This window comes from Schistocerca nitens, chromosome 4, assembly GCF_023898315.1.
Source record: "Schistocerca nitens isolate TAMUIC-IGC-003100 chromosome 4, iqSchNite1.1, whole genome shotgun sequence".
Taxonomy (NCBI): domain Eukaryota; kingdom Metazoa; phylum Arthropoda; class Insecta; order Orthoptera; family Acrididae; genus Schistocerca; species Schistocerca nitens.
Window position 1 is genome coordinate 384,706,019 of NC_064617.1, and position 24,409 is coordinate 384,730,427.

A 24,409-nucleotide genomic window follows, 5' to 3' on the forward strand; every position below is an offset into this window, starting at 1 on the left:
GTAAGGTGTGGGATGCGTCACCAATAGCCTCTCCCACACAAATGTCAACCTCTCCGGCACGTGGTATCCCCTGCTACGCTAACGAGGCTCTGGCGACCGAGTTTCTCCCGGGATAAGGAGAACCCTCTACTAAGTCAACGACCTTCTAGAGGGCGGATGAGCTGGTAGAGCAAGGGCACCCTCTTGTCCTTGGAGCGAGAAATCACTCCTAAAGACGGAAGAATCACCAAGGGTGGTCAACGGCATAGGATGCTGAAGGCAACGGGAAACCACAGCATTAAAGATCCAATGGATATCCCCAGGAAAACTCATCATGGCAGAGTTCAATGTCAAATTATCCGGAGTTTCAACTCCCCCACTCGGATCTCCGGGGGGGAGAGCCTTGAACAATGCCACAAGTAAATACAAAAATAATGCAACAATAGCAACTTGGAATGTAAGATCATTATACCAACCAGGCAAAGTAAATAATGTTATACAAGAAATGAAACGTCTAAAAATTAATATTTTGGGTGTAAGTGAAACAAGATGGCCTGACTCAGGAGAAATGACCATTGACAACATGAAAGTATATTACTCGGGAAATTCTGATAGCCAGCACAGGAATGGGGTAGGAATAATTTTAGATGAGTATGCTAGTAAATCTGTCAAAAGCATTTTACCAATCTCAGAGTAATCAGTCTACATTTACAAACGAAACAAACAAATATTAATTTAATCCAAATCTATGCTCCAACAGCCGACAAAGACCAAGAAGAAATAGGAAAATTTTATGAAGAATTAACACAAGCAATAGGAACCTCAAAAAGCAGAGACATTATTATCATCATGGGAGATTTTAATGCCAAAATAGGTGAAGGAAGTGAAGGTGATCTTATTGGACCTTTTGGTTTAGGAACAAGAAATGAAAGAGGAGATTTGCTGTCACAATTTTGCCAGGAAAACAATCTGTCTATTACAAACACATTTTTTAAACTCCCTAAACGAAGACTTTATACTTGGAAATCACCAAGAGACTGTAATGAAGAAGTTTGCAGAAATCAAATTGATTTCATACTTATAAACAAGAGGTACAAAAATTCTATTCATGGTGTGAAAACATATCCGGGAGCTGATATATTTTCTGATCATAACCTTTTAGTAGCAAAGTTCCATGTGAAACTGAAAGCCATACAAAAGAAACAAAAGAAGGACTATATAAATACAACTATTCTAAGACACCCCTTGACTAAACAAAAGACTTCTGAAGAGATTAATAAGGAATTAGTTAGGATAAAGAATAATCAAACAGAAGATATTGATAGCAAATGGGAACTTATAAAAGACACATTAAATAATGCATGTAAAAACACAATGGTGACCAAACACGACAACATGAAAAAGAAGTGGATGACAGAGAAGATATTACAATTGATGGAACAAAGAAGAATACTTAAAAATAGAGATGAAAGTGAGTATAAAAGATTACATGCAGAAATACGAAAAGAAACACGGCGAGCAAAAGAAGAATGGTACAAGGAACAATGCTCTGAAATTGAGAGTTATGAAACAAGACATGATAGTTTCAACTTACACAAAAAAGTTAAAGATTTAGCTGGACTTAATAAAAAGAAAAGTACAAGTTTATTGTTAGATAAAAATGACAAAATAATTCCTGATGTTAAAGGTAAACTGGACAGGTGGACAGAATATGTCAAAGAACTATTTGAAGACACAAGAAAAGATCAAAAATTTTAAGATAACATGATTGGAGAACGAGGACCAAGCATATCGAAAGAAGAAATATTACATGTTATCAACAAATCGAAGACAGGAAAAGCCCCTGGACGGGATAAGATACCAAATGACATCCTGAAACTCATAGGAATAGACCATATAGATATATTTGTACAATTGTTTAATGATATTTATAATTCGGGAATTATTTCTAGGGATTGGTTGACATCTACCTTTGTTACATTACCCAAAAAGGCTAATGCCAAAACTTGTAATGATCACCGTACAATAAGCTTAATGAGTCACACCTTAAAGATATTTCTAAAAGTTATACACCAACGAATATACAAAAAAGTAGAAGAAGGTATAAGTGAAACACAATTCGGTTTTAGAAGTTCCCTCGGTACAAGAGAAGCATTGTTTGCTTTTAACATATTAGCGCAACGATGTATGGAGGTTAACCAGCCACTATATGTGTGCTTTCTGGATTATAATAAAGCATTTGACAAAGTTCGTCATGATCATCTCATAGAATTGTTAGAAAAGAAAACACTTGATAAGAAAGACATCCGCATTATATACAACCTCTACTACAATCAAACCGCAACCGTGAAGGTAGAAAATGAATTATCGAATGATATAGAAATAAAGAGGGGTGTGAGACAAGGTTGCGTTCTCTCACCCTTATTGTTTAATATGTATTCAGAAGACATAATCCAGGCAGCTCTATCAGATGAAATAGCTGGCATTAAAGTGAATGGGCTAAACATTAACAATGTTAGGTTTGCTGATGACACTGTACTACTAGCTGGAAACCTCAAAGATCTACAATTACTTCTTGACAAAGTCGCAGAAAAAAGTGAAGAATTTGGCTTGACTCTTAACGTAAGCAAGACTAAGTTCATGGTGATATCTAAAACACACCAACAAGAAAATCTTACAAGCAATAGGGAAAGAGTCGATCAAGTACGTAAATTTAAATATCTCGGAACAATTGTAAATGAGGAGATTGAAAGCTCAGAAGAAATTAAATCGAGAATAGGACAGGCCAGAAGTATCTTTAATAAGATGAAAAATGCATTCTGTTCGAGAGACATTTGTTTAAACACAAAAATGAGGTTGCTAAGATGCTATGTATTCTCAAAATTATTATACGGAATGGAAGCGTGGACATTGAAAAAGAAGGACATGAACAGTTTAGAAGCTTTTGAACTGTGGGCATATAGAAGAATACTTAGAATTAGTTGGGTGTCGAGGATTACTAATCAAGATGTCCTAAGAAGAATGGGAAAGGAAAAAGAATTAATTAAAACTATTAAAGTAAGGAAGCTACAATATTTAGGCCATGTTATTAGGGGAGTAAATTACAAAATATTGCGAATAATACTAGAAGGGAAAATTTGTGGGAAGAGAACGAGGGGTAGAAGACGGACATCCTGGATTGACAATTTAAAAAATTGGTACAACTGTTCAACGTCAGAACTCCTTAGATCGGCCAAATCAAGATCAGAAATTGCCATGATGACAGCCAATCTTCTTAGAGGAGACGGCACATGAAGAAGAAGAAATGTCCTTCGTTCTTGTTAAACAGTGAATTTCCAGACGGTGTTATGCAGCAGGAAAAAATCTCTTTGCGGCTTACAGCGTAAAGAGGTAACTATAGCCAACATATTTGCTCCGAGAGAATCAGCAACTGTGTTGATATTTCAAACAATTTTCATTTATTCTTCAGTCTCAGTTGCACATTTTTAGAGACACGACACGTTTCGATCTCTTTGGATCATCTTCATACAGTACTGTATGAGTTTCTGACACAGAAAAGGCGGGTTTATGACGCAACTACTAAGATCTGAAGATGATCCAGAGAAATCGAAACATTTCATGTAATTAAAAATGTGCAGCTGAAACTGAAGAATAAATGAGAACTGTTTCAGTTAAAAGATATACAAATCGTCATAACTCCTGTCAGAGAAAGCAAATCAAACCCTCAGGGGTGTTTATAATTGGACAGTAAGCAGTAAACTAACTCTGAATGGGTTGATGTTGTGAGCCTCAGTTCGAAGACTGGTTTGATAAACTCACCATAGTAGTCTATTCTGTACGAGCCCCTTCATTTCTGTATAATCCTGCAACCTATATCATTTGAATGTACCGGGTGATCAAAAAGTCAGTATAAACTTGAAAATTTAATAAACCACGGAATAATGTAGATAGAGAGGTAAAAATTGACACACATGCTTGGAATGACATGGGGTTTTAGTAGAACCAAAATGCAATATGGCGCTCCACCCCATATTGCTAGACGCATGAAAGATCTCTTTTGCGCGTCGTTTGGTGATGATCGTGTACTCAGCCGCCACTTTCGTCATGCTTGGCTTCCCAGGTCCCCTGACCTCAGACCGTGCGATTATTGGCTTTGGAGTTACCTAAAGTCGCAAGTGTATCGTGATCGACCGACATCTCTAGGGATGTTGAAAGACAACATCCGACGCCAATACCGCACCATAACTCCGGACATGCTTTAAAGTGCTGTTCACAATATTATTCCTCGATTACAGCTATTGTTGAGGAATAATGGTGGACATATTGAGCATTTCCTGTAAAGAACATAATCTTTGCTTTGTCTTACTTTGTTATGCTAATTATTGCTATTCTGATCAGATGAAGCGCCATCTGTCGGACATTTTTTGAACTTTTGTATTTTTTTTATTTTTGTTCTAATAAAACCCCATGTCATTCCAAGCATTTGTGTCAATTTGTACCTCTATATCTACATTATTCCGTGATTTATTCAGTTTTCAAATTTATACTGGCTTTTTGATCACCCGGTACTTACTGTAGTCGAGCCGTTGTCTCCCTCTGTAATTTTTGCCGCCTGACCCCCTTTCCCCCTCCACTGCTTCCGTCCGTTACCAAATTGACGATTCCTTGATGCCTCTGGATGAGTCCTGCCAACCCATTCTTTCACTCAAACTGTATCATAAATTTCTTTTTTCTCCAATTCCATTCAGTACGTGCTTTATGTATGTAATTTACATTTTTCGTTTGTAGCACCACATTTCGAAAGCTTTTGTGCTCTTCTTGTCTGAACTATTTATCGTTCACGTTTGACTGCCACCCAAAGCTAAACTCTATAGAAACATCTTCTGTATCGTAAATTTATAAATTTATGTATGATGTTAACAAATTCCTCTTTTCCGGAAATGCATTTCTTGGTTTTACCAGCGTGCAGTTTATATCCTCTCTTTGTCAGCCATCGTTAGAATACTAGCTGTTTTGCTACCTAAACTACAAAACCCCTCTACTGTTTTTAGTATCTCATTTCTTAATCTAATTCCCTCGGCTTGCATGGTTTAACTCGATTGCATTCCTTTTTCGTCCTTTTTTTATGTTAATCTTATAAGCTGTTTTCTTCAGCTGCTGTTCCAAGTCATTTGCAGTCTCTGACATACTTACAGTTTTCTTGGCAAACCAAAATGTACGGATTAAATAATATCGGGGACAGGCTATCAACATTTCTTAATTACTTGTTTCAAGTCTTTTGATTCTAGTAACTGTATCCTGGTTTCGGTACAAGTTGTAGTTTATCTTCCTCTCCCAGTATTGTACGCCTGCTACTTTCAGAACCTGTTGTGCAGCATTTACGATGTAACTGTCGGAGCACTGAGAACCCAGACTCAATATCGAGGCGCGACATCAACTTTTCGAAGCAGTAACTCCGGCCCGCCACGCCGGTAGCCGGATACGGCCTGGAAACAATGCGCTGTCGTATGAGGGCACTTTCCTGGCTGACTTTCACTTGTGGCTGATAAGGTAAACGCGTTGTTTTGCAGCTACCTCTCAGGCAGGACTAGCAACGCGTCGTAAAGTTGGGTAGTAGTTTACTGTTTTAAGGAAGCTACACCAGAAGACACTGTGCAGACTGACCCATGACGGTGTTTTCAGAGTGATAGAACGTTATACCGCTATTGAAATGCAACCACCTCCATGCGATCTGACTCCAGTGAGCGATCTGTTGTGGCATGTTGGATTGAAATGACTTGTAATGTGTGAAACCCAGAAAATATAAAAAGAAAGGCGGAAATCGAGGCAGTTTAAAAAAAGTGTTACATATGCCTAGAAGAGGCAGTGTTGGCCTAAACTGCAATACCATTCAAATCATCACCCGGCATCCAGATTTAGGTTTTCCGTGATTTCTGTAAATCACTCCAAAAATTGCCGAGATTTACCAAGGAACGTCGCCAAAGAGGCGTATCTTTTGAGAAGTTAATTATTTTATTTTGACAACCAGTTCAAATGGTTCAGATGGCTCTGAGCACTATGGGACTTAACACCTATGGTCATCAGTCCCCTAGAGCTTAGAACTACTTAAACCTAACTAACCTAAGAACATCACACAACACCCAGTCATCACGAGGCAGAGAAAATCCCTGACCCCGCTGGGGACTTAACACCTATGGTCATCAGTCCCTTAGAACTACTTAAACCTAACTAACCTAAGGACATCACACAACACCCAGTCATCACGAGGCAGAGAAAATCCCTGACCCCGCCGGGAATCGAACCCGGGAACCCGGGCGTGGGAAGCGAGAACGCTACCGCACGACCACGAGCTGCGGACTGACAACCAGTTTCGGCCCCATATGCACTTCATGTATGGACATTCAGATGTGTCGATATTGGTCTAATGGAGCCTTCACTATCTGGATACCGTGAATTCATTATTCGAGTGCTTCCTTCGAAGACTTGGTTGTTATGGTTGTTGTCAAACCTTCGAAGGAAGCACTCGTATAACGATGGCGATTATATCAATGCACTGCTGTTTTATTTAGATGTTACAAAATTGTGAATAAAAGGATGGAAGGAAATTGCAACCAAACTGTTGTCTTCGCAGAACAGAAGACAGCACGAAACCTCATCCACTTGATGACAGCCGGAAATCGTGTTGGGACTGCTTGTGCACATTTTCCTTCCTTCTCTCCGGTTTTCTTGAATCACCTAAGGCAAATGGCAGGATGATTCCTTGACAAGTACGCGGTCTGCCCACACCCTGATTTCATTCCAAGCCTGTGTTCCGTCTCTAAATAGCCTACATCCTTGTCAACAAGACCTTAAACTATAATGTTCAGCGTCCCCCTCCTCCTCCTCATTTTTCTTTTTTAACATTAATTGTATGTTTACCAAAAAGACTTACTTAACTGAAAATTCAGATGGTTGTACGAGTCATAATTACAGGAAGTTTAAAGTTCAGTAAGTTTGCATTCGCCTTGCTGATCGACAGTTCGCTTTTCTATCATTGCAGATCGACTCACAAGAAGCTACTCCCTCCAAACGCTACTGGATTCATTTTATTTTTTTGTCATTTCCTTTGTTTTAGTAGGGTAATTTTGAATATAGTGAAAGGACACGATCTTGCGGCCACTATGAATCATAACACGAAGGAGTTAAAGACATTGGCTGCCAGTGGGCGTTGATTTATATCAATAGGGTAAGCTGAACATTTGTGCTGGACTCCTGCCTATTAGGCAGACGCGCTGATCACCACGCCTTGCAGATACTGTGGTCACCACATCCGCACGGGCTACCCTAGCACACCTCCCGCCAGACCTAACTTCTCAACTTCACTCATTACTGATTTGCATCTGCTCAGTAGCATCACTATTCGCGGTGTCGCGTCGATTCCTGTAAGGGTTCGAGCTTGGTGTTCATGTGTACTGAAACATTTGCCGTCTTCCTCTTAATGTATATGTGACGTCTGTTCTTCCGGGCAGACGGCCAATGATTCCTTCAATGCAGATGCACAGCTGTTTGTATGGGAATCGGCGAGATGCCACGAGTAATGAGGCCAATGAGCAGGTGCAGTACGTCAATAGTGTGTGGTATAAGTTGAGAATTTAGGTGAGACCGAACACGTGCTAGGGTAGTCCGTGCGGTTGTGGGGACCACTGTGTCCGGATGGCATAGTGGTCAGCACAGCTGTGTAGTAAGCAGGAGTCCCGCCTTAAAATCACGGTTTGGCACAAATTTTCAGCTTGTGCCATTGATATAAATCTATGTCCACTGGTAGTTAATGTCTTCAATTCCGTTGTGTCTTTGTCTTAATAGGATGAACACATTTTTATTATTTTTCAGTATGTGACGTAATACTTGTATTAATTTCAGTTTAATAAATACTGTGATGGTAAATAAGTGCTAAATAGACTAAAGCTTCCTTTCTGGATTCTCATTCGGAAGGACAGCAGTTCAAGTCCCCAGCCAACCATCAAAATTTATGTTTTCTGTGCTTTCCTTAAATCGCTAAAGGGGATTGCCAACACAGTTCGCCGGCCGGGTGGCCGAGCGGTTCTAGGCGCTACAGCCTGGAACCGCGCGACCGTTACGGTCGCAGGTTCGAATCCTGCCTCGGGCATGGATGTGTGTGATGTCCTTAGGTTAGTTAGGTTTAAGTAGTTCTAAGTTCTAGGAGACTGATGACCTCAGAAGTTAAGTCCCATAGTGCTCAGAGCCATTTGAACCAACACAGTTCATCGTAGGACACGCCAGTTTCTTTCCCAGCTTGATAGTGTACTATATTTCCAGTGACCTCATGGTCCACGGGGCCTTAAACTCTGATCTTCATTTCTTTTTATAAGTTCGTAGCGCGTAGTCTGGTGGCTAGCGTTGCTGCCTCTGAATCACGGGCTCCCGGGTTCGATTTCCTGCCGGGTTTGGCATTTTCTGTACCCGGGACTGGCTTTTGTGTTGTCCTCATCATTTCATCGTCATCACCATCATTCGTGGCAGTGGTTATATTGGATTCTGTAAAAATTGGGACTTTGTATCGGCGCTGATGACCGCGCAGTTGAGCGCCCCACAAACCAATCATCATCATCCTTCTATAATATAGTGAAACACAAATGAATAAAAACCCTTTTTAATGCAGTATGTGTTTAGGATTACCCCCCACCCCCACCCCCCACCCCAATCCGAGAAACGGTGGACACGAGACATTTTTCTCTCATAAAAAGTGTTACTTTATTTATTCGATCTAAGCACTCTGCGATTTTGTATACTTAAGTTTTTTACACCCTATACAGTGTGAATCAAAATCCTCACACCCTTACACCACAGCACGATTCCTTGCATACTAACAGTACAAAAGTGTCTGTAGCAGAATTTCACCCCATGCATATTTTCGATAGAAAGTAGACGTCGAAGAACGGCAGCTTAGCAGCACAGTAACCACTTGTACAGCAAGTATGTTCATTCGATCTTACGAAGTTGTGGTGCACAGTTAGTGCAGTAGATAGCATTTTGCGCTGTAATACTCGATTTCAAATTCGGGTCTAGTTGTAATTTTTTCATGTATAATTTTGAACTTCCCAATAATGCTTTAGTATACACTTGTTCCTCAAACGGAACATGTCCTAAAACTACCATTTTTAAACACTGAACGTAACAGTTACTGGTCGAAGATGTCAGAAACAGTCGTGAATTATCTATCGCAAAGCACAGATAACTACAAAACTTATAAATGGGGAGATATGAAACATACTCGTACATAGTACATTCAGTAAGAGCGGCCATTTGTAAAATTTTAAATACACTTCTAGTGACAGCGTTATAATCGATGGGACTTCCTATACGGCGGTAGTTCTAGAACGTTTGCAACGTCAAGGCCCATTCACACTGGATATTACCGGAACGGAAGGCAACATCGTCACATGGAGGTGTGTTTACACCAGGCGAAGCATCAGCACGTCAGTTTGCTTTCCTGGTATCGAACGGTGAAAGTGTTACAGACAGCTGTTACGGACAATATTTACATCGTAAATTTTCGACATTGCTGAGAATGAAAAGAATAGGAAATGTGACGCGCAAACATTTCGGTACATCTACTTCTTTTTACGCGTACATACACATTATTATGAAGCCAAAAAATAGAGCCTCTCTACCTTACCCATTGTGCTTTGGAAGTACTAAATAAAGTCTAAAAAACTGTATTTTTCTCTTTGAACACAACTGAGTTTCATGGTAAAAAAATATGAAAATTGTTTCATCGGTATACGTTCTTAGTCACGCACAGAGTAGGCGATTCTTTGTCCAGGGACAGTGAAGATTAAATCATTTCTCCATTTCAGATATTTAGCCTCTTTGTGGAGTAACATTTATAGCAAAAACATTGAAGTTCACATTGAGCCTTCACAAACGGTCATGAAAAGCAAGCAAACAATAAAATAAAAATTAAAAAGACACAAAAGTACAAGTTTCACTGCGATTGCATGAGTGAGAGCGCGGACAAAAGGCTAACATTCGATGTTTATCAGCCGACGCCGGTCGCCCCCCCCCCCCTCCTTCGCCTTTTCTCTTCGCCGACCCCCCCCCCTCCCCACTACCTCCCCTCCTTCCATCCCCACGAACATCAACGTCAAAACTTTCTTCCCGAAACCTTTGAACTTGATGACCCGTTCCAATCGGGTAACCAACAGTTCACAACATGATGTCATTTTGACATCACACACACTTCGAAGACCACAGGAACAGATATCGACTTCCGTTAACATTCGATCCTGGGTGGTTGGGAATCACCATATTGGATTCCCTAATTTCGTGTCACAGCTTGGGTGTTATGAAATTGCTGTGTGCCGCTTTAAGGCAATGGCACATTGAAGATTTATAAAAACACATTATTCTCGGTTCATTGATTTGGCGACTCCATGGACTGTTCTGTGAACAACGACCAAATAGTGGATACAATTGGAAGGAGAATCAGCATTGGTCGTATTTTTTTTGTTTTTATTATCCACAAAATCGACAATCCTCAGTGCTGTAATATACAATTAAAATTAGTAGGCAATGGTCACTAAGTGACCGAAAATCGATTTTGCGGGTAGTAAAACAAAAAAAAAAAAAAAAAAAAACGTCCAATGCTGATTCTCCTTCCAATTCTCGGTTCAGTTTATTGTAATTAAACCTCATATGATGGCATATTGGCGGTTAAAGCCATCGTGAGATCTAAGTTAAGTACAAAAGGCAAGCTCTCGCTCGTTCATAATGGTGTAGGGGTTATAGCTTTATAGCAAGTTCGCGTCTTGTCGTATTCGAACTTTTTTCTTTTCTTTTTTCACCTTCACCTATCTAAAAGGTTCTGCCTTATTAAGTTAATAAAAGGATGTTCTGTAATATTCGATGTTATGTAAATATAAGAACTCGCTCTCTAAGCAGTGAGCCCGCATCTCGTGGTCGTGCGGTAGCGTTCTCGCTTCCCACGCCCGGGTTTCCGGGTTCGATTCCCGGCGGGGTCAGGGATTTTCTCTGCCTCGTGATGGCTGGGTGTTGTGCGCTGTCCTTAGGTTAGTTAGGTTTAAGTAGTTCTAAGTTCTAGGGGACTTATGACCACAGCAGTTGAGTCTCATAGTGCTCAGAGCCATTTGAACCATTTTTTTCTCTAAGCAGTGAATTGTCATTGTCAATAATTTTCCAAATTAAGCATGAAACATGCGAATGCGAATAAATATTCAAAATACATTGATCATGTGGTAACACGTATTATCAATCAGAATTAAAAGCATAGAAAAGACTGACACGTATGCAAGAGAATTAAAAGGTAACTTAGTGTCGAGACATGTATAAAGTACGAAAGAAAATTTACGAGCTAGTTCTTCTATGACACTACTTTGCCAAACAAACCTGTCTTCAATTAAAGTACATCTTTAACCAACAATATGACGTTACTCCGTAAATTTTGTTTCAACAAATTTTACCAATGCTGACGCGTTTCCGAGAGATACTCAATATTTTGTTGTTTTGAAAAAATCGTTTATTCACAGAACATAAGATAAACAAGGTGAAACTTTAGTTCGTCTGCTATAATGGCTGCGTATCCTTTCTAATTAAAGACCAACTCCTGAAACTAGTTTTCAGAATTTCTAATAATAAGCTTCTGTTGTGGAGACACCTTATTGAACATCGTTGAATACAGGGTGGTCCATTGATAGTGACCGGGCCAAATATCTCACGAAATAAGTATCAAACGAAAAAACTACAAAGAACGAAACTCGTCTAGCTTGAAGGGGGAAACCAGATGGCGCTGTGGTTGGCCCACTAGATGGCGCTGCCAGAGGTCTGACCGGGGCTGGGGGAGGGGGGGGGGGGGGCAAATGGGCTGCGCAGATCGGCGAATGTTTCGTCGTTCTGCGTATGAAGTCAGCATAGGAGCACGTTGTGTCGAGGCGCCAAAAGAGCTGTTTTACCGTTGTTGTTGTTTTGCTTTAGTTTGTGGCGTTGTTGCGGTGCTTTGTATAAGTGTTGCGTTAAAATGCCTGGGTGTGCTGTAATAGGGTGTCTGTCGTACAGCCGAAAGACAAAAGGCACGGATATAATTTATCATTCGTTCCCAAAAGACGTTAAAGTGCAGAAGGCCTGGATTATGAAGTGCCACCTAAAAGATCGCTTCAATGTTGCGACGTCAACTGTTTGTTCGTTGCATTTCACATCCGATGATTATCTACGTGACTTGCGAGCAGAACTTCTCAGTCTACCGCCGAAGAAAACACTTAAAGCAGACGCAGTGCCGAGTGTGAATATACCAGGAAGTGTTCCCAGTGTTAGTGGAAATTCAGGCCCTGATGACACAGTTTCTCCGAATAGTGCAGATAGGTTGCAGGCAAGAAAGACAATGAAAAATGCGATTGAGCACCTGGTTAGTGTGTCTCGGAAAAAAAGAAAAATAGACCAGTCAACAGTGACAGATGAATGTGACACTGATAGTAAACAGATCAGCGAACTCTGTAAACGTATAGAAGAATTAGAATACAGGAACCGCAGACTGACAGCTATGTGTGTAAATCTCAGGTGTAGTGAGAAGCGTTTGAAACTCAAAGTGAAAGCTTGTGGTGAGAAAATAAAATATCAACAAAAGTGTCAAAAGAAGCAAGTGCAGGAGAAAGTGACTCAAATATTAGGCAAATTGTTTTCAAAAACACAGACAAACTGCTTGTTGAGTGGAAAGAAACGAGCAAAATGGCAAAGGGAAGATATTTGTAAAGCGGTTACACTTCGTGCTGTGTCTAGGAAGTGTTATTTGTTTTTAAGAAATCAGGTCGGTTTCCCTCTTCCAGGACTGTCAACACTTAAGAGATGGACGTCACGCTCTTTCAGATGCTTTCCTGGTGTGCTGACAGACGTTTTGCAACTAATGAAAGCCCACTCATCGTGCTATCATTCGACGAAATGAATGTAGACAGGAATATTATTTATGATCCTGTTGAAGATCGTGTTGTATGGCCACACAGTAACGTGCTATTTGTTATGGTACGTGGTTTGTTTTCTGGGTGGAAGCAACCCATTTACTATGATTTTGACACACAAATAACAGCTGATCGGTTAAACAGTATTATCTGCTCTGTTGGTTACGATGTTGTTGCGGTAGTGTGCGACCTTGGAAGAAAAAATTGATCTGTGTGGAAAGATTTTAATGTGACAGAAACAAATTCCTGCTTTTCCAATCCGCAGTATGAAAATAAACGAATCTGGGTGTTTTCAGATGTTCCGCATTTGTTTAAATTAATGAGGAACCACTTTCTGGATGACGGACTAAAGCTTCCAAGTGGTAAAATTGTTAATAAATCTATTGTAGAAAGACTGCTCGCATTAGATAGGAGTGAAATGAAGTTGTGTCCTAAACTGTCACAGCTTCATCTCAGTGTCAAAGGGAGAGAGCGTCAAAGGGTTTATTTGGCAATGCAACTTTTTTCGAGTACCACAGCTAAAGCCATAAAGTACCTAATGCCTGAAGAAGAGGACGCAGCAATTTTTTTTTTCAGTTAGCAAACGATGCATTTGACATTCTGAATGCTCGGAGGTACAATAAGAATGTATTATCATGTGGTTATGGGATACATAGGGATGTTCAAGAAAGAATATTGAGAGAACTGTATACGTGTGCCGAAAAAATGCGCGTAGGCAATGCAAATCACTTGCTCCCATTCCAGAAAGGCATTATGACAACTGTTCGATCATTATTTGGACTGTTTTCAAAAAAATGGCTCTGAGCACTATGGGACTCAACTTCTGAGGTCATTAGTCCCCTAGAACTTAGAACTAGTTAAACCTAACTAACCTAAGGACATCACACACTTCCATGCCCGAGGCAGGATTCGAACCTGCGACCGTAGCAGTCGCGCGGTTCCGGACTGTGCGCCTAGAACCGCTAGACCACCGCGGCCGGCGACTGTTTTCAGATCTGCAGCCACTACAAATAACATATATTTTAACTGCAAGATTGAACTAGAATGCACTAGAAAATTTTTTCTCACAGATCTGAGGAATTGGTCATTTCCATTTGAACCCTTCTCCAACAGAAGTAAAATATCGATTACGGTTGTTACTGCTGGGACACAATGCTCATGACATTCCTCAGTCAAGTGACACATCAGTAGAGGCAGATGAATGTGACGGATTTTTGACGTCACATCTGTTCACAGGAATTTTGCCTGACATGAGCGAAGCACTGCAAATGATATATGGTGAAAAAGAACTACGAGATATTAACTTTCCTGTTCAACCTGCAACACAAGAATCTGCTGTCAAAGAGGGATGTGACTGCTCTGCAGAAGGATTCCGTTACCTGGCTGGTTACATTGCATATCGTGCAAATAACTGTGACAAGACACTGGGAACGCCGTCTGCTGATATTTTAAGTCCTCCAAGAACTGAAAATTATGGTTGGATTGAATTTCTATCTCGCGGTGGGCTTACAGTTCCAACAGATGTGGCTACATAAGGTGTCTCAGTTTGAACTAATTTTTAATGAATTTAATGGATTGGATAGTATTTCCAAGGAAAAAAATATAGTGAAAACAATTTGCACTGCTGTCCAAACTAAATATCCGGAATTTTCGTCACACGTTATAAAACTGTATGTCAGAACACGACTTTTCATTCGTATGCGGTTCCTCAATACGAAGCATAAAACACAGAAAGGAGCAGCAGCACAGAAGCGGAAATCAAGACACTGGCACTCTTCTTCTACTGCAAACATCTAAACAGGTAAATCAACTGTTTTAAATAATTTCCTGAGAACTTATTGGTGTTATAAGTAGTTGCTTGTCCTTAGTAAGAGTCGCTTGTTGCGCTAGCTGCTGCCTCGCTTTGCTCCTACAGTGACGTCACTGCGCCAGCCAATCACAGCCGATTTAGCTTCGGGCCCAACCTCCCTTTTAAATAACCTTGGGTCAGACGGATATCAACTTAGTTTTTTTTTTTAATAGGAACCCCCATTTTATTACGTATTCGTGTAGTACGTAAAGAAATAGGAATGTTTTAGTTGGACCACTTTTTTCGCTTTGTGATAGATGGCGCTGTAATAGTCACAAACGTATAAGTACGTGGTATCACGCAACATTCCACCAGTGCGGACGGTATTAGCTTCGTGATCACGAGTGTTAAAATGGACCGTTCACCAATTGCGGAAAAGGTAGATATCGTGTTGATGTATGGCTATTGTGATCAAAATGCCCAACGGGCGTGTGCTATGTATGCTGCTCAGTGTCCTGGTTGACATCAACCAAGTGTCCGGACCGTTCGCCGGATAGTTACGTTATTTAAGGGAACGGGAAGTGTTCAGCCACATGTGAAACGTCAACCACGACCTGCAACAAATGATGATGCCCAAGTAGGTGTTTTAGCTGCTGTCGCGGCTAATCCGCACATCAGTAGCAGACGAATTGCGCGAGAATCGGGAATCTCAAAAACGTCGGTGTTGAGAATGCTACATCAACGTCGATTGCACCCGTATCATATTTCTATGCACCAGGAATTGCATGGCGACAACTTTGAACGTCGTTTACAATTCTGCCACTGGGCACAAGAGAAATTACTGGACGATGACAGATTTTTTGCAGGCGTTCTATTTAGCGACGAAGCGTCATTCACTAACAGCGGTAACGTAAACCGACATAATATGCACTATTGGGCAACGGAAAATCCACGATGGCTGTGACAAGTGGAACATCAGCGACCTTGGCGGGTTAATGTATGGTGCAGCATTATGGGAGGAAGGATAATTGGCCCCCATTTTATCGATGGCAATCTAAATGGTGCAATGTATGCTGATTTCCTACGTAATGCTCTACCGATGTTACTACAAGATGTTTACTGCATGACAGATGGCGCTGTACTTCCAACACGATGGATGTCCGGCACATAGCTCGCGTGCGGTTGAAACGGTATTGAATAGCATATTTCATGACAGGTGGACTGGTCGTCGAAGTACTATACCTTGGCCCGCACGTTCACCGGATCTGACGTCCCCGGATTTCTTTCTGTGGGGATAGTTGAAGGATATTTGCTATCATGATCCACCGACAACGCCTGACAACTTGCGTTAGCGCATTGTCAATGCATATGCGAACATTACGGAAGGCGAACTACTCGCTGTTGAGAGGAATGTCGTTACACGTATTGCCAAATGCATTGAGGTTGACAGACGTTCTGTATTTTAATTTAAAAAAACCTACCTGTTACCAACTGTTGTGTAAAATTGTGAGCCATATGTTTGTGACTATTACAGCGCCATCTATCACAAAGCGAAAAAGTGGTCCAACTAAAACATTCATATTTCTTAACGTACTACACGAATATGTGATAAAAAATGGGGGTTTCTATTTAAAAAAACGCAGTTGATATCCGTTTGACCTATGGCAGCGCCATCTAGCGGGCCAACAATAGCGCCATCTGGTTTCCCCCTTCAAGCTAGACAAGTTTCGTTCTTTGTAGTTTTTTCGATTGACGCTTATTTCGTGAGATATTTGGCCCAGCCACGATCAATGGACCACCATTTGTATGCGTGATTGGATTCAGTGCGGGCTGACTTCAACTTTTTTTTGCTTGTAAATCAGTAAGTCGTTTCACTTTCGGGGTTGATGAAGGCATATTAGGAAAAATTGTACAACTTACTAAGTTTCGAAGTTAATTCTTGCGAACACTTTAATTTCTCCCTTATCCACAGTCAGTCCACATAAATACAGAACTTTACATATTTATAAAGGACGTAACTTCGAGGTTAAAGTACCCGACATTAAAGAAAAAGCATAACCTCTACTTCTCTTTACTCGAGGTGAAACGTTCGTGTCACGTGTTGTGGACCGAACGATCACAGAAGTCGTTAGATAGCTCTTTTCGTCATGCATACAGTGTGTGACGTCAAAATGACGTCACATTTGCACGAAGTGCTGTGAACTGTAGGCTACTCGTTCCATTCACAGTGCGATGGAATGCCGCCATTGGAAATGCATTGTGGGATGTGTTGGCCCTCCTTTCTGTGACGTAAAGTGTGAACCGACATTTGAGGAGCCGCCCCTGTAATGGAACCGGAAGATACGTAACATCATCTGTCGAGACACTGCCGTCGTCATGTTGTCACGATAAGTTAGCTTAGCGGCGCTGGGTTGCGCGAATCTGGTGCGCCGGCTGGAGACAGTGCGATATGTCGCGGGCGGAGAACCGGTCCGCCTGGGAGAGGGCAGGGCGGCGTAACGCGAGCAGCGTGGCGTCACGGCTCGGCACGCGGGCTGGCCTCGTATTGACTTCGCTGCGGCCGCCTGGTGCTCTGAGTCACTCGCCGAGCGCGGCCTTCCTGGGTCGGCTGCAGCTGAACCGTTACCGCGCAGCGCGGGCCGTCGTCCCGCCGCGCGGGCAAGGCGCGTAGGAGGCGAGCAGAAGGTCGACCCTATTCAGTTGCATTTGAGTCTTCTACCCAACCACTACAATATACATATGGTGGTTGTAGTTGTCGTTGTTCTTGTGATGAAGACTGATTGATGCAGCTCTCCATGCTTTTTTATCCTGTGCAAGAGTCTTCATCTCCGAGCAACTACTGCAACCTACATGCTTCTGAATCTGTTTAGTGTATTCATGTCTTGGTCTCCCTCTACGATTTTTACCCTCCGCGCTTCCCTCCAATACTAAATTGATGATCCCTTGACGCCTCAGTACGTGTCCTACAAACCGATCCCTTCTTCTAGTCACGTTGTGCCACAAATTCCTCTTCTCCCCAATTCTATTCAGTACCTCCTCATTAGTCACGTGATCTACACATCTAATCTTCAGCATTCTTCTCTAGCACCACATTACGGATGCTTCTATTCTCTTCTTGCCTAAACTATTTATCGTCCATGTTTAAAAAAAAAATGTTCAAATGTGTGTGAAATCTTATGGGACTTAACTGCTAAGGTCTCAGTCCCTAAGCTTACACACTACTTAACCTAAATTATCCTAAGGACAAACACACACACCCATGCCCGAGGGAGGACTCGAACCTCCGCCGGGACCAGCCGCACAGGTCCATGTTTCACTTCCATACATGGCTACACTCCATACAAATACGTTCAGAAAAGGCTTCCTGATGCTTAAATCTATACTCAATGTTAACAAATTTGTCTTCTTCAGAAACGCTTTCCTTGCCATTGTCAGTCTACATTTTATGTCCTCTCTAGTTCCACTATCATCGTTTATTTTTCTCCCCAAAAAAATGGTTCAAATGGCTCTGAGCACTATGGGACTTAACTACTGAGGTCATCAGTGCCCTAGAACTTAGAACTACTTAAACCTAAGTAACCTAGGGACATCACACACATCCATGCCCGAGGCAGGATTCGAACCTGCGACCGTAGCGGTCGCGCGGTTCCAGATTGTAGCGCCTAGAACCGTTCGGCCACTCCGGCCGGCTTTCTCCCCAAATAGCAATACTCATCTACTACTTTAACTGTCTCATTTTCTAATCTAATTGACTGCATTCCACTGTCCTCATTTTGCTTTTGTTGATGTTCATCTTATATCCTCCTTTCAAGACACTGTCCATTCCGTTCAGCTGCTCTTCCAGGTCCTTTGCTGTCTCTGACAGAATTACAATGTCGTCGGCAAACCTCAAAGTTTTTATTTCTTCTCGATGGATTTTAATTCCTACTCCAAATTTTTCTTTTGTTTCCTTTACTGCTTGCTCAATATACAGATTGAATGACATCGGAGATAGGCTACAAGTCAGTCTCACTCCCTTGTCAACCACTGCTTCCTTTCGTGCTCCTCGACTCATATAACTGCCATCTGGTTTCTTTACAAATTGTAAATAGCATTTCGCTCTCTGTATTTGATCCCTGCCACCGACAGAATTTGAAAGAGTATTCCAGTCAACATTGTCAAAAGCTTTCTCTAAGTCTACAAATGCTAGAAACGTAGGTTTGCCTCTCCTTACTTTATCTTCTAAGATAAGTCGTAGGGTCAGTATTGCCTCACGTGTTACATTTCTACGGAATCCAAACTGTTCTTCCCCGAGGTCGGCTTCTACTAGTTTTTTCATTCGTCTGTAAAGAATTCGTGTTAGCATTTTGCACCCGTGACTTATTAAACTGATAGTTCGGTAATTTTCATACCTGTCAACCCTTGCTTTCTTTGGGATTGCAATTACTAGACTCTTCTTGAAGTCTGAGGGTATTTCGCCTGTCCCATACAACTTGCTCACCAGATGGTAGAGCTTTATCGGGGCTGGCTCTCCCAAGGGTATCAGTAGTTGTAATGGAATGTTTTCTACTCCCGGGGCCTTGTTTCGACTGTACATATGGTAAAGGATCCTAAAGTGTAGACTGACCAGTGCGGCAATCTACCTATCGGGAAGTGAATACTGAACGTTCTTAGACTGTCTGTTTACGCTCACACACTCCCGGTAGTCGACATGGAAGGGAATATTATTTCCGGTCCAGGTGAGATCACGAGAAATAGGACCCTAAAATACACACTCCAGTCACATTAATGTGACCACCGCCTGTGCTCGACGTCAACGCGCAGTAATCACTCACAGACGGCAGGTGGCAGCAGTGGAGTGTATTCAGGGTGTTACAAAAAGGTACAGCCAAACTTTCAGGAAACATTCCTCACACATACATAAAGAAAAGATGTTATGTGGACATGTGTCCGGAAACGCTTAATTTCCATGTTAGAGCTCATTTTAGTTTCGTCAGTATGTACTGTACTTCCTCGATTCCATGGCCCCCACGCTCTCCTGACCTCAACCCTCTTGACTTTCATTTATGGGGCCATTTGAAAGCTCTTGTCTACGCAACCCCGGTACCAAATGTAGAGACTCTTCGTGCTCGTATTGTGGACGGCTGTGATACAATACGCCATTCTCCAGGGCTGCATCAGCGCATCAGGGATTCCATGCGACGTAGGGTGGATGCATGTATCCTCGCTAACGGAGGACATTTTGAACATTTCCTGTAACAAAGTGTTCGAAGTCACGCTGGTAAGTTCTGTTGCTGTGTGTATCCATTCCATGATTAATGTGATTTGAAGAGAAGTAATAAAATGAGCTCTAACATGGAAAGTAAGCGTTTCCGGACACATGTCCACATAACATATTTTCTTTCTTTGTGTGCGAGGAATGTTTCCTGAAAGTTTGGTCGTACCTTTTTGTAACACCCTGTATAAACCGTGTCTGGGGACGTGGAAAACAGTGCAGTTGTTGGAATGCGAAAGTGGAGCGGTTTATCTGACGTCCAAAAGGGCGTAATCATTGGCTTTTGGGCCAAGGGTAGATGCATTTCCGAAACGGTTGAGTCTGTAAACTGTTCGCGTGCCGCCGTCGTTAAAATGTACAGTTCAAGGGAAAATGGCGTCGCTCAGAATCGGCTCCGATCCAACTGTAGTGGACTGTGCATGACAGGGAAGAACGACAGCTGCGGAGATGTGTACAGTCGAATAGACGTGCAACTGTTGAGCAACTGACCGCTCAGATAAACCAAGGGGCTGCCAACAGCGTGTCCTAAAGACTGTTCAGCGAGTTTGCTGCGTGTTGTCTCCGCAGCAGTCGCCTGGTTCATGCATCGATGCTGACTACTGTTCATGGCAAGCCTAGTATTTGCCGCCAGTACCACAACTTGACACCCACCGAGTAGCACATGTGGCGTTTTCGGATGAATCACGTTTTACGCTCCATCGGACGGATGTCGTTGGAGTGTACGGCGAGAAACGTATGAAAGCGAACACCCTGCAACCAGAGGGGGGCGTTATGATCCCGGGAATGTTTTCCGTGGCATTTCCTTGGTGAGCTCGTCATTCTGGAAGGCACATCGGATCAAAACAAGTAAGCGTCCATCCTTGGGGACATGCCATCCCCTACATGCAGTTTGTTTTTTTTTTTTTCCTCGGCACGATGGCATCTACCAGCAGGAGAAAGCGCAACATGCCACGAAGGACAGTGTAACGTGTGTGCTTAGAAGACCACCAGGATGAGTTTACCCTACTCCCCTGGCCGCAGATGACGCTGCCATGGCAGGCCTAGTTTTGCGTTTTATTCGGGCAGGGGGCTTTTATCACTTGATGTAAGTGTTTGTGGTTTTTTTTTGTGATGTGTCTGGCCTATGGGCTACGATTTTAGACTGGGTTTTTTTCATGTGTTTCTAGGTGGTTGGCTTTTCCTTTTTTGTCTCTATGGTCGGCCAACCATTGTCACACTCTGTGTGATTTTAATTCCTTTTGTCTGGTCTCTGTCTGAGTCTTTCTTGTCCTGTGTCGTCTCTTGTCATCTGCATTGTTCGTTTTTATTCTGTGTGGGTGTTTGAAGTTTTTGGAAAAAGGGACCGATGGCTCTAGCAGTCTGGTCCCTTCAATCCAACAAACCAACCAACCTAAACTCAGTAGTGAATCTGTGGGACCACCTCGATCGGGCTGTTCGCGCCATGGATCCTCGATCGATGTAAAGGAGTCGGCATGGCTCCATATCTCTGTCGGTACCTTCCAGAACCACATTGACACTCTTCCTGTTCCTCTCGCATCGCTCTGCTACAGCATTGTATTACTTGCATTCTGTGCATCTTCATGGTTTCGCGGCGTAAAGACTGTTCCATAAAATTTCGGGCGTGCAGCCGCATAAATTCAGCTTCTTCTTCTAATATTTCGGCTGAATACCGTCCAGCCATCTTCAGAATGAACCGAGGTGACTAATGCTCTAGCACTTGCTACGTCCTTTTAAACTCGAGGACCGAACCACTGCGTATGCGGCCAAAGATGCACAAGGCGCCGAGACGTTAATCGGCGGCAAAGAGGTGTAACATATGCATGGAAATTAAATCTTTGGCTGCGTAGTCGATCCACACGGTGATATCGATGTGTCACGGAGAGCTGCACCGTCGCGACGTCTTTGTGATTTAATTACGGAAATTGCCGAATTCCATGATTTGTCCAAGCTGAAGCCGCTATATCTGTTAATTAAAGTCATCGGTCAGTAGTGAAAGAAACAATTGAAATTCGGTTGGCGACGAATTTAATTAATAAAGATAGCGGCTTCAGCTTGTACAAATCATGGAATCCGGCAATTTCTGTAATTAAATCACAAAGACGTCGCGACAATGGAGCTCTCCGTGACACCTCAATATCACCGTGTGGATCGACTGCGCAGCCTTAGATTTAATTTCCATGCATTTGCTGCCTATCAACGTCTCTGGTGTCGTGTTTATCTTTGACCACATACGCAGAGGTTCGGTCGTCGAGTTTAAGTGGACGGAGCAAGTGCTGAAGCGTTAGTCACCTCGGCTCACTCTGAAGATGGCTGGACGGTATTCCGCCGAAATATTAGAAGATGAAGCTGAATTTATGCGGCTGCATGCCCCACAGTTTTACTTGCATTCTTATCAAAATAGTAAAATATTATTGCAGTCTCCATTGAAGAGTACTATTTCTATTTTCACTTGGGTAGGTGTACATTGTACTCACAAAAATCTTCAAATGAAGACGGTTAACTGAATGACCGGTGTGTATGCTTGTTTCTATATTTTTACGTCAGCTCTAGTAAGTGGACGAGTTACGTTACCCCGGGTGCTTTCACTGGGTGTTGGAACAGGAGGGTCGAAGTGAAATTTATGTTACATTTTTGATAACGGCCTACTTACGTGAATGGTAGACTGTAATACGTTTTTGAACATGTTTTGAAGAGAGGAGGTGGACTGCTGAATAAAAATGTAGGCCACTACTTCAAAAAGGCGTACTGCTGTTTAGATCTTCGTAAACGAGCGAAGTCACAAAACACGCAGTCATGTACGTTGTGGTTCTGCTGGTGCTAAGCAACATTTGCTTGATACTCTTTTTTTTTTCTTCTGGTCAAAAAGTTATTTGAGGTGGTCGAGATAAATAGGATACCGCTACAGCATTTTTATTCGCTTCTAATGAATCGAAAACGAAACGCCAGAGAGGGGATTCATTGCCGCTGTACTAAACTGTAACTCCCGTTTCTGTTGCAGACGGCGCTGAGCATCTTCTTCCAGGAGGCGGCCGTTCCTAGCTGTCCGCAGCCGCCAGGCTCCAATTTTGGACAGGTGAGCGGACGAGATGTGACCTATCGTCTCCGATGTCGCTCATTTCTTACCAAGAGCAATAACCGGTGGTAAAAAAAAGCTCCGCAGGTATCTTAATGGGTAAAACCGTTTTTTTTTTGTGGTGGGAGGGGGGGGGGGGGGGGGAGGGCTGGCTGTCACGTAGTCATGGAAAAGAAACTAAATTTACTGTTTCCCTTGTCTTTAGTGTATTGTGGAGCTTAGTGTAAGGCCGTAAAAGCATCATTGGGTGGACAATCTGTACAACAGGCGTGGTGCAAAGTTTAATCATAGTCACGACACTCATTTTTGTTACACACTGTGACAGCAGCGCTCCAAGCGGACAGTAAGCTACACTTCTGAAAACGATGTCGAGTGAGTGCGAACAGTATTTTTCGTGTTATTCTTTGATATTTTCAGTGGGGAGATACATGATCTGTTGATTTAAAATATGTGTGGGTAAAAATCCTACGTCAAGATTGCAGATTTTCTCAATTGATTACCGGTTTCGGCGCATGACGAGCCATCCTCAGATCTAAAATACAGAAAATGGTATACAAAAAGTGAACAGTAAAAAATTCGTTCAATATTTGAATTTCCATTATGCTATTGATACCAATCTAAAATGTTGTTCAGTCATTACACACCGTATGGCAATACGGGCAGTATAACAATATTTGATTAATCATTAACTTCTGCCATTTACATAACCAATTACGATTTTTCATTTTAGGGCGACTTAGCTCAAAGAATACGACGATGTGTAATGACTGTCACACGCTGAACAACATTTTAGATTGGTATGTACTGCACAATGGAAATTCAAGTATTGAATGTATTTTTTACTGTTCACTTTCTATATACAATTTTCTGCATTTTATGTCTGAGGGTGGGACTTTAACGAGCCGAAACCGGTAATCAATAAAGAAAATTTGCAATTTTGACGTAGGTCTTATATCCACGCAGGATTTAGTATACATTGCTCTGTAACATAGTTTAACACTAGGGAGTGTATGTAGTGCCATAAAAATCGACACTAACTAGAAAATGACACCATATTTGTCTTTCATTACCTTCCTAAGGACCCTGGGAGGTATGAAACAGTACAGAACTTTTTTACGTTTCTTTTCTCACCTACAGATATTTACTGAAGAATGTCGTTTTCTTTTAAAAGCAAAAAAATTGCAAACAATGTGAAGTTTTCTTCACTACACTTCAAGTCAGATCAGTGAATGAAGGAAACTTTTATGCAATGCAATACCTACACTGAAACTTCCTTGCAGAAGGATGTATATATATAAACTCGATTTCGGGACCTACGCCTGCCGCGTGCACTGACTGAGCTACTCAAG

The 24,409-nt window shown here is 42.0% G+C and overlaps 1 protein-coding gene across 2 annotated transcripts in view; it reads left to right on the top strand.

Moving 5' to 3' along the window:
- Positions 1 to 24,409, top strand: part of LOC126251944 (UBA-like domain-containing protein 1) — a 158,807-nt gene that overhangs the window by 60,715 nt on the left and 73,683 nt on the right. For both annotated transcript variants that reach the window (XM_049952704.1, XM_049952706.1), the window contains exon 2: positions 22,986 to 23,060. In XM_049952704.1, coding sequence (XP_049808661.1) covers positions 22,986 to 23,060 — 75 coding nt within the window. The remainder of the gene's footprint in view (positions 1 to 22,985; positions 23,061 to 24,409) is intronic.